The sequence below is a fragment of the Melopsittacus undulatus genome, chromosome 3 (assembly GCF_012275295.1).
Source record: "Melopsittacus undulatus isolate bMelUnd1 chromosome 3, bMelUnd1.mat.Z, whole genome shotgun sequence".
NCBI lineage: Eukaryota > Metazoa > Chordata > Aves > Psittaciformes > Psittaculidae > Melopsittacus > Melopsittacus undulatus.
Genome location: NC_047529.1, coordinates 33,615,676 through 33,625,351, shown reverse-complemented (window position 1 = coordinate 33,625,351; position 9,676 = coordinate 33,615,676). Strand labels below are relative to the sequence as shown.

At 44.4% G+C, this 9,676-nt stretch overlaps 1 protein-coding gene across 1 annotated transcript; it reads right to left on the bottom strand.

The window, feature by feature from the left end:
* Positions 1 to 1,739: 1,739 nt before the first annotated feature.
* On the bottom strand, positions 1,740 to 9,410 carry FAM110C (family with sequence similarity 110 member C). Its single transcript, XM_013130029.3, has 2 exons — positions 8,113 to 9,410; positions 1,740 to 5,357 (listed from the first exon to the last, which is right to left on the bottom strand). Exon 1 carries the CDS (start codon positions 9,240 to 9,242, stop codon positions 8,145 to 8,147), a length of 1,098 nt encoding a protein of 365 aa, XP_012985483.1. The 5' UTR covers positions 9,243 to 9,410; the 3' UTR covers positions 1,740 to 5,357; positions 8,113 to 8,144.
* Between the last annotated feature and the right edge of the window lie 266 nt (positions 9,411 to 9,676).

Sequence of the window (9,676 nt, the reverse complement as noted above, 5' to 3'; positions counted from 1 at the left end):
AGAATGCTTAAACTGTACTTCACTGTGAAAATATTTGTGATTTGGCATTTGATTTTTCAGTAACTGTGCTTAGAAGTTTTTTGCAGACAAAAAGTGTCACACCACAGCTGTAAGAAATTTACCATCTAAAAGACCTAAAACCAAGCCAAGGATGATATTACAAACAGGTATCAATGAGGAAAACAATGAAAAATGATATGATAAGTTATGCAGGAAGAGCTACGTACATGAAAAAGGACTGGAGAGTGGGTCCCTAATCTAGTAAGCCTCTGCTTCGCTATACAACTCATTAATTTTTTGACTGGTTTTAGTTGGTTTTTAGTTTCCTTGGGGTAGTGACAGATTGAGCAAGGTAGAAGATTGAGAAGGATGGAAACATTATCCAGAAAAAGACTGTAGGATGAGGGTACATGAATAGTGTCTTGTGTAAGATGATTGGCACATGAATGAGTTCACTGGAAATGTAAACACAGAAAGGGACTATTGGAGAGGGTGTAAGATGAGCAATTCAAACTGATGAATAAATGTGGAAGTGGTTAAGACTTCCTACTCAGTGAGAAAAACAGTGATGTAAGAGGTTGGGTTGACAGGAAAGAGTAAGAGCAGCATTCCCCTTAGCATACTCAGCTGTACCTGCCTCTTTGTGCGTGCATCTAAATCTTGGCTCTGGTTGGTTTCACACTATCTCATGTTGATCATCACCTGATGAATAACCACGTTGCTTTATGGGTAGCTGCTGACAATCGCTACCCTTTGGTTCTTGTTACAGCCTATGAAAAAGACCATAAAATTGGTGTTCTTGATTATTGAAGTGAGCTGTGAAACCCAATCAAACCTCTGAGATAATCTTAATCATATTAATTGCTGAGGCAACCCACAAATTGTCACCCCTTTCCAGACTTGCTTTGTATCTTGCACTAATACCAGTCAGGCAGGGCTTGTGTGGGGAAGGCTACACGTCAGTGATGATAAAGTTACTCTTATTTTTTTGTGGAAGAGCCTAATCTGCACAGCAAGCACCAGTTAGCTCTGCCTTCAGTTGTGTTCAAATGCTGGCCGGTGAAACACTTGTGTCTGAGCAGGTTAGACCATACCAAAATGATAGTTATGCAACTGAAGTGCATTGGCCTGTGATAAAATCTCACTGTATGCGACCATTATTTCTGCTGCTTTCTTCACAAAGTACTCTCACTGGGAATTAGCATCATATATTGAATTCTTCCTGGAATAGAATCCAGCCAAACAACAGCTTCTTAATAAGATTCTGGAGATAATGCTTTTTTCCAAGGAGATCTTCAAACTCTCTGCTGCTTCGGACACTGGCTGTGATGAATGGGGTATTGCCTGCAGCACACTATAGCTTTTGACAGTAAAACCAAATATAATACTGAAGTCTGGAAAAAACCCACTACCCTTCATAAATAAACTGGCCATTTTTTCAGCCATATTCTGAGATGAAAAATATTAGAATACTGTGGAACAGCCCTAGCTTCATATTTCACTTCTACTGATACCGCAAGCTAATAGTTATCATCCCACCTCTTTACAAGATTAACTGCTTAAGTTCTCAGTCATGGATCTGGCTATGGCCCAGGGAAGCACTGCACTTTCAGATGTTCACAGTCTAGTATCAGCTGCACACACAGAGAAATTAATTCCCTAATGAGATTCTAACTTTAAAATAATAGTACCATAATAGAGACAGCAAAATAAAAGTATACTTAAAAAAAAACGCCATAAACTTTCAGAGTGATAACTTTATTTGTATGCATTCAGCAGCACACAGGTTCTTTAATAGGAATATAAACATATCAATATAGAAACATCCATACCAGATCTGACCAGTACTCCATTTCCAAGGATTCAAAAGCAGACGTAAGAAACTTCACAGGAGGCAATTACAGAAAAACCTGCTCCCAGGAGAAAGTTTCTGCTTAATCAGTGTAATGTTTGGCCCATTTTACTAAATACAAGGACTCATATCTCTTAGAAAAGTAATATATGTATTATAGAACAATCTGTATTTCTTACTTATAGATTTCTGTACAGTAATATTTACAATATATTGCAAAGTTTACAGTCTCTCTCTGATACCCTTATTGCAAATACTTGTTTTCAGGCCATAAAACGCAGACTTTGCACCTTTTGCCTGTTACAGTACAGCCATGGACATTGCCCTCATCATAGCACTGGAGCACCCTGAAACACTTGGGTAGAAACAGCACTTAGCACTGCACGCTTGCACTCCATTTGACTGTTTTAGTTTACATAACTTTAGTCAAACAAAATAATTCAATTTATGACTTGCCTTTGACCTCAGCCCCAATTTTAGGTTTCCCAAAAGACTGCAAGGAAAAGACTTCACATGTAACAGTAACAGGAGCTCAGTGAAGCGCAGAGCTCCTACTTTTTGGAAAAAGAACTGAACTATCCATTCCCAAGATGTACACAGAAAGAAGGATTGTCATCTGTGGTTGACGCCATCTATGCTAGTTCTGGCATACTAGGAAAGGTAGGTTACTGGCTTACCCAGAGGTTATTATTGAATAAAGGGACTCTATAGCTTATCAGGGGAAGATCTTAGATGGGACCACATGGTCTCTGAAGTAAATGATACCTGGGATAAACTGGGATTCCTACTGGAGATTTTGCCAGTCATCAGTGTGGAAAGTCACAGCAACCCAATGAACTGTTCATAAAGACAAAAACAGGAGATAAAAAATATTCATTATGGAGCCAGTCCTGATCTTTCTGACCTCTGCCATAAAACCGCCATCAATTTTGAGAAAGGCTGATGCTCAGTACTTTCAAGCAAATTAAACATATTTCTTTCGAACATTGAAAACTCATGACCCACACATCTTTCATCTTAACTTTTGGGAGCTGCTCAACTAAAAGAGCAAAAAAAACCTGGAAGTTTGAAAGTGCAAACAAACTTTTTCTTGAAAACAAAAGAAAATAACACTCTTCAGTGGTGGGGCACAGGTTTGTAACACAAAACATTTTTCTTGCAGTCTGAGCTGTCTACAGTCATCTATATTTTCAAAGAAAAGCACACCTTAGCTCTGACAAATGCATATGAGTATTAATGTAGTACAGCACCTTGCAAAGTGATAATGAAAAGAACAGATACACCAAGTTGTATTCTTGACTAATAAACCTAGGCCTCTTCCCTTAAAAACCTGCACCTTAGGTGCGCAGATCTTACCACATTAGCAGCATCTTGGGTTGGAGTTTTCTGAGAATCTTCCTTTAATAATAATGTAACAAATATACATAGAAAGTTAATTATTTAATGAATGTATCCCTATGCACTACCTTCCCCTTTAAGCTTTCAGAAGCTCACTCAAGCAAGCTAATTTTCTCCCAAGTGGACAGCAGCTTCAACAATTATTTTATCTGGAATTGTTATCCATCCATCCCAACAACTGCAGACATGTAGACCTTAGTACACAACACTAGAAAATGAAGACAAATGCCCTGCATTCCCAGACTATGTCTGTAACTGAGAACAAGTACATTTAACAGATATAAAAATGGAACCCAGATGATCTTGCAGTGAATTTAACCAATGTCAACTACACCAAGTGATGAGTACCTGAAGGGCAAACTCTTTCAGTGCACAACACTGGCGTAGGTTCCTCCTACCATCAATGTTTTATTGAATCTTTGATGCTCACTCTTGCCCTTTCAGCTCCTTCAGATGCATTTACGGAGAGCGGCAAACACTTCAGAAACACAGCGTGAGCGCTCAGTTGAGGTCAGCATCCACCCAGCTGTGCCAGCAGCTGTTTTGGGTCAGGAGAGGCAGTGGTGGGAGCTGCCATGCTGCAGGCAGGAGGAATGCACAGAATGAAATTTGGTGTTTCCGGACTCCTCGCACTGCAGGTCTGACGGTCAGGTAAGACAGACACTGGCACCCCACATCTATGGCAACACAAAGTAAACGTTTAACCTCTGCAGCCCCCTCAGGTCAAGTCATTGCTATGCCAGCTGTGCAGCTATCATAGAGGGGCATTGGTGCAACTGAAAGGATTTGGCTTTGACAGCTGGGATTTTTTTGGCGGGGAGTGTGGGGGTGTTGCATTTTTGTGCGGTTTGCAGTGTCCACAGAGAAGTGCTTCAGTGCAAGACATTTTTTAGCAAGCAATGACAGACTGAGGTAAATGTTTGAGGCACAGCCAGCAAATTCCATAAGTTGCTGTAGAGGCCTCATTCAATACACTGATGATCTAAAGTACTTTTTATCAGCTTTTAAAACACATTTAGCCAGTCCAATTGAAGTATTTTATTGATGATAGTGAGCAAGGTGTTGTTCATGCTGGGCATTCCACCCTACCAGGACATTTAGCTGGCACTGCTGTGCCCTGACATGACTTGCCTTGCAGCGCTGGGATGCTGTCCTGCACATCCCAAGCACAGCCTGTACTCCAGACCCATGCTAGGGAAGTGTGGCCATACATAGCCTAGGATATAGTTTCCTAAGCACACTGCTCACTCATGGTGAATAAAATTAAATGTGCTAAAGCACAACCTACCAAACCTTGCAATGTTTGCAATGCCAGAGTTGGAGATGTATTGCAAACAAAGTGAAAGAGCCTGTGTACAATGTGAATCGTACTGTTTTGCAGCAAGGCAGTAACAATGCAAAACCCTCCCTTATTTTTAACTACCTGTTTCTTGGAAACATGCTACTCCTCCCCACCGGCTTGAGCAAGCTGTGAGACAAACTAATGGATACAAACTCCAGTTTGGCTTGAATACTCTCATAGAAAGAGGCTTGGCAGGGTTTAGCTTACAACATGTTTGCCAAGTATCCCAGATAAAGCTGCCACAGTTAGTCCTCACCAGCCAAACAAATAACATCTAATGATGTCAGGATGAGCCCTAGTCAAACAGCCCTGGCAAGACAGAGCCTTTGAACATCTGGGTGGAGCCTGTCTGCCCTCAAGAAAACGCCTGACCCAGAGGTCATTGCCACTTCATTCCCACTTTCTCCCCCTATCCCTGTTGACAAATTCATTGCTGGAAAGAGATGGATGCACAACACAGACCTTCTGTCACAGCCTGGAACAGCATCCTGGGGCAGTGAGCTGATGCTGAATGTTACCGTGGAGGGCAGCTTCTGCCATGCTTTGGTTTTATAGGCGCTTTCATTTCTTGCTGCTTTGCTGGAGCACAGTTCACAGTCTCGACTTGTCATTGTGCTCTTAGAAGCTCCTGTGTTTGTGGTAAGAGGAAAGCAGATGAGGGTAGAAGGCAATAATAATAAAATACTAAACTTGGACAATGCATTCATGAGCTAGATGAGGGAAGAGTTTCTTCCTGCATCTGGTTTTATTCAACTTCCAAGGATTCTAAAGAAAGAGAAAAAATAACGTCATTTATTATTTATCACATCAGACAAGCATAAAGTGATACTCTAAAGCTTTTATTCAGCTGCTTATGGCAATTGCCAACATAGTAAATTCCCCTGCCAGGAGATTTCTGCTTGAATAATGAACACCCATATGAGAATGGCACTGAAACTCAAGGCTGAATAACCTTGATTCAACCCAGGAAGAAGGACACAGAGTGAGCCCCCTTCTTGAGTTTGAGGGTCTGACAGAGGTGCTGAACTGCAGAGTTTTAATCCAGGCAACATCCCACTGAGAAGCAGCAATACCCATCTCACTGAGGACCTTGGTTTTCTGAAGCTCTCCACCCATGCTCAGACTCCGCAATCATCACTCTGATGAAACGTGTTAGGGAACCTGATCCTTCAAATAGCTGTTTTATTTACACGGTGCCCCACCAGGTCCCGGAGAGCTTATGAAAAATTAAACGGAGAACATAAATTATGAATGGAATGATCATTGGCCCATAAGAGCCCTGCAGTTCTTGAAAGATGTTTTACACATAATGAAAGCTGCATTTTAGAAAACAGGTTTCTGCCTTTTTTCCAAAGATGGTGCAACAATTTTCAAGCCTCTGTGTAAAATCAGGAACTTTCAAGGATGTACCTCAGAAAGAAAGGCACATCGCTCCCTCATGCAGCACAGAAGTCTACTGCCCATTAGTAAACACTAAGCAAACTAAGCAGAGCTAAATATGTGGATAAAGTGAAAACACATGGATGTTTAACCAGATGCTGCATTGTCAGAGAAAGCAGGGCTGAAAGAAAAGATGAGCATTTTGATCAGAACTACAGGACTCATCCTGCAACCACATGGTGATAACAACTCTCAAATTCCGAACAGCAAATGCCCTGGTGAAGCACCTCTTCTGCAGACTGCATGCTCCCTGGGGTGGTCACCAGCATCTCTTGTCTCAGCTGCAGCACTGGAAATGCTTAGCACTGTGCAAATGGATGGGGAAAGGGCCAACTGCTCCTTCCTGAGCAGGCTCTGTGATGATAACCTTGGTTCTGGCCCTGGATCCTACCCCCAGCAAGGGCATTTAGGAGCAAGCAGACTTTTATTTTGTTTTCCTTCAAGGAAATATGGTTTGTTTATTTTGTTACATGGTTTCTGCTTGTGGTGAAATCTGCCTCCCATCCTGCATGTTTAGCAAGGCCAGCAACTGCAATGAGCAACAATCTTCACAAACTGCTACCTGCATAATTTTCTTTTGTGCATCTCCCTGGCCTTTTATCAAAGAAGGATGAGAAAGGAGAAATTATTAACTTCAGGAGAGCCCTGTCTTCCCTCTAAGGCAATTTGGGAAAGGATCTGTTACATAACAGCACTTCTTTAAGCTGACAGCTGGATACCTGACAACCCTTCTTATCTACAAGGGCTTGAAATGTTTGCGTGAAAATGGCTCTCCCTGCCTCCCCCTTCCTCCTCCAACTTGCAGGAAGAAAACAGGCATTTGAGAAAAATTTGATTTTTAAATGTGATCCAAATTTCACATAATTAAAACCAATTTAAAGTAAGTACATGGATTTTTGTTGTATATGGATTAAAGGAATCAGAAGTGACAGTCCCACATCCATAGAGGAAAGAGGCTCAAGCACTACTTTTTCTCTACGTTCATAAGGCCCACAAGCTCTATCAACAGGTTTATCTCCATTAAATAATGTTCTTCTTATGCACCAATTATGAACTGTCAGAAAATATATGTAATCCTTCATATCAAGAAAACAATCCTTCATACCAAGACCTACTCATGCAATTTTTAAATGACACACTGCAAGTTGCGGTACTTATCCTAAGGGCTTCACATATTGGAAGGAGAAAAAAACTGTTATCTACTAGACCATCAATACCAAAAGCTACATGAATACAGTTCTTTCTTAGGAGATCAGATGGAGAATAAACACCGCTTTTACTATTCCCAGGATATCGACTTTCACCGGGGCTACATTTGTTCTGCTGCTGTCTGTGAAGTAATTGATTTCCAAGTCTAGATGCCACACATTTGTATTAATTATCTCTAGTTTAAAACAGTGAAGTACCCCTCTAACCAAGGCAAACATCACAACTGATTTCCAGCTACCAGTGCCAAACCACACAGCAAAACCCACTACAGAGGAGCCAAGTACGCTACAGTCAAATAGGACAGAAAACAAAAGCTTGTGAATGCAAGGGAGCATTTCACCTGGAGCAAACTTTTATGGTCCAAACAGAAAGGTGAAGAGGAAATAAGACTGCTAGCAGGAGCGCCGACTCTGCTTTGCCTTCCTGATACTTGGGGGTGCCTATGTGTAAGGGGGAAAGGAAAGAGTGAGGGACAGTAAGGAGAGGAAAACTGTAGCAGTGTACACCTTATTAGTTATAGTTTCAGTTCTGTCTGTTATCTCAGCAACTGTAATTAACGGTTGAACATTTTTCTAAGTTTTTATTCTATCATTTAATATAGCAGAAATTGGAGAAAACAAGCTATTTACAAAGCAGGAATCTGCAAAAGCCAGACATCCCTCATAGACACTGACTTTCATTTCATGTATTTGTTTGTATTTTGTAACAACACAGACTTCTGCTTTGCAAAAAGGCTGTAAGGGAACACTTTGTGTACAAAATAGTTCCCTTTAGTCTTCATGAAAAGACTAAAATAAACTAAGAAAAGACAACCGCTTGCTAAAAGGGAAAGAGAAATACATAAATCAACAGGGTGAGGCTTTGCACACACCTTGAGGCTGCAATGCACGCTGAAAGAAGCCATCATGCCAGTTCCTGGATCACTTTGTTAGCCTCCTTAGCTTTCTTACACGTGAATAGCCATTTGATTATCCGAGCATTGCGCTCAATCACGGAGGTGCTGCTCGGGATCTGCTCTGTGAGTTCATCCTCCAGCAGCCCCTCGTCCCCGCTGTGCCTCGTGAAGTCACTGTCGGACGTTGCCACGCTGATGCTGCGGATCTTGAAGGAGATGTTGTCGGACACCACAGAGAAGTTCTCTCTCCCGAGATCCTCGATGACCTCCTGATCCAGGCCACAGTACTTGAAAAATGTATCAAACTCGGAGAAAGACTTGGAGTAGCGAGAGCTGATGTCTGACTGCGAGCGATGAAGACCTCTCCTCTTCACCTCCTTGACCTCCTCAGGAGGTATACTCAGTTTTGAGGGCCCCTCATGCTGTTTTGTACATACCCCTGGTGCTTCAGTGCTCATTGGGATGGCTTGCTCCACTCCATGGTTGCTCAGCTCATGGTCACTGTCCTTTTCTGAGAGAGGCTCTTTGCTCTCGGTAGCTGCAGTGTCCTCCATGACTCTAGGCATCTCAGGGGAAGGCAGCTGCTTCTCCTTTACAGACCCTTGGAAGATCCTCCTCACCAAGCTCCCCCGTGAGCTGTCCTGACTTTGACCTCTCCCGAACTCGCATTTCTGGCGGTAAATCACCAGGGAGTCCGGCCGCATCTGCCTCCTGGGGGTGCTGCGCCTGGCTATGGGGGGGCCGTGCTGCAGGGGGGCCCGGCAGGAGTACACCGCCTTCGCCAGCTCCAGCGGCTTCGCGCCCTTCCCTCTCCCAAAGTCCCTGCTGGGTTTCTTGCTCTCCACCGAGCAGGTCTCGCTGCTGCTCTCCGAGGCTGAGCTCAGCATGATGACGGGCTCCTGCGTGGTGCTGATTACCCGCTGGCTTTTTACGTACTTGGCCTTATCGGCTGCTAGCCTCTCCACGGCACTTCTCCTGCCGGAGTTGCCGGCCTCCATCTGCCTGCGGAGGTACTCGGGCCCCTTGTTGAGGAGCCGCAGGGTGAGGGAGGAGTGCAGGTCGGAGATGGCGTGCATTCTCACGGCCCTGCGGAGTTCAGTTGGCATAGCAGTTCCAGGGGCGCGGGTCCTGCTCCCAGTCCTGGCAGGGAACGGGGAAAAAAGAAGAAAAACACCGTAAAAAACTCTACTAAAAGAAAGGAGAAAGGCAAAGGGTCGAGCACACCGCGGACGTCCCGCCGAGGGCCCGGCTCCCGCGCGCACCCGCCGCTGCCGTCGGGGCGCCGCGTGTGCGCGCTACCGCTCGCTCCCGCCCAGCCGCCTCACCGCGCACCCGCCCGCGGCTGCGCCGGCCCCGCCGGCCGGGGACAGCCAATGGCGGCGTCGTGCGGGCGGCCCCGAGCCGCCCTGCGCCGGCACCGGGCACACCGGAGCCTCCCTCCGCCGGGACACCGCGGGGCTGTGCCTGGGACGGGTCCGCCGGCGCCTTCCGCCTCTCCCTCAGCAGCCTGTAATGCTGAGTGAGCTGTGCTGAGCGGTAC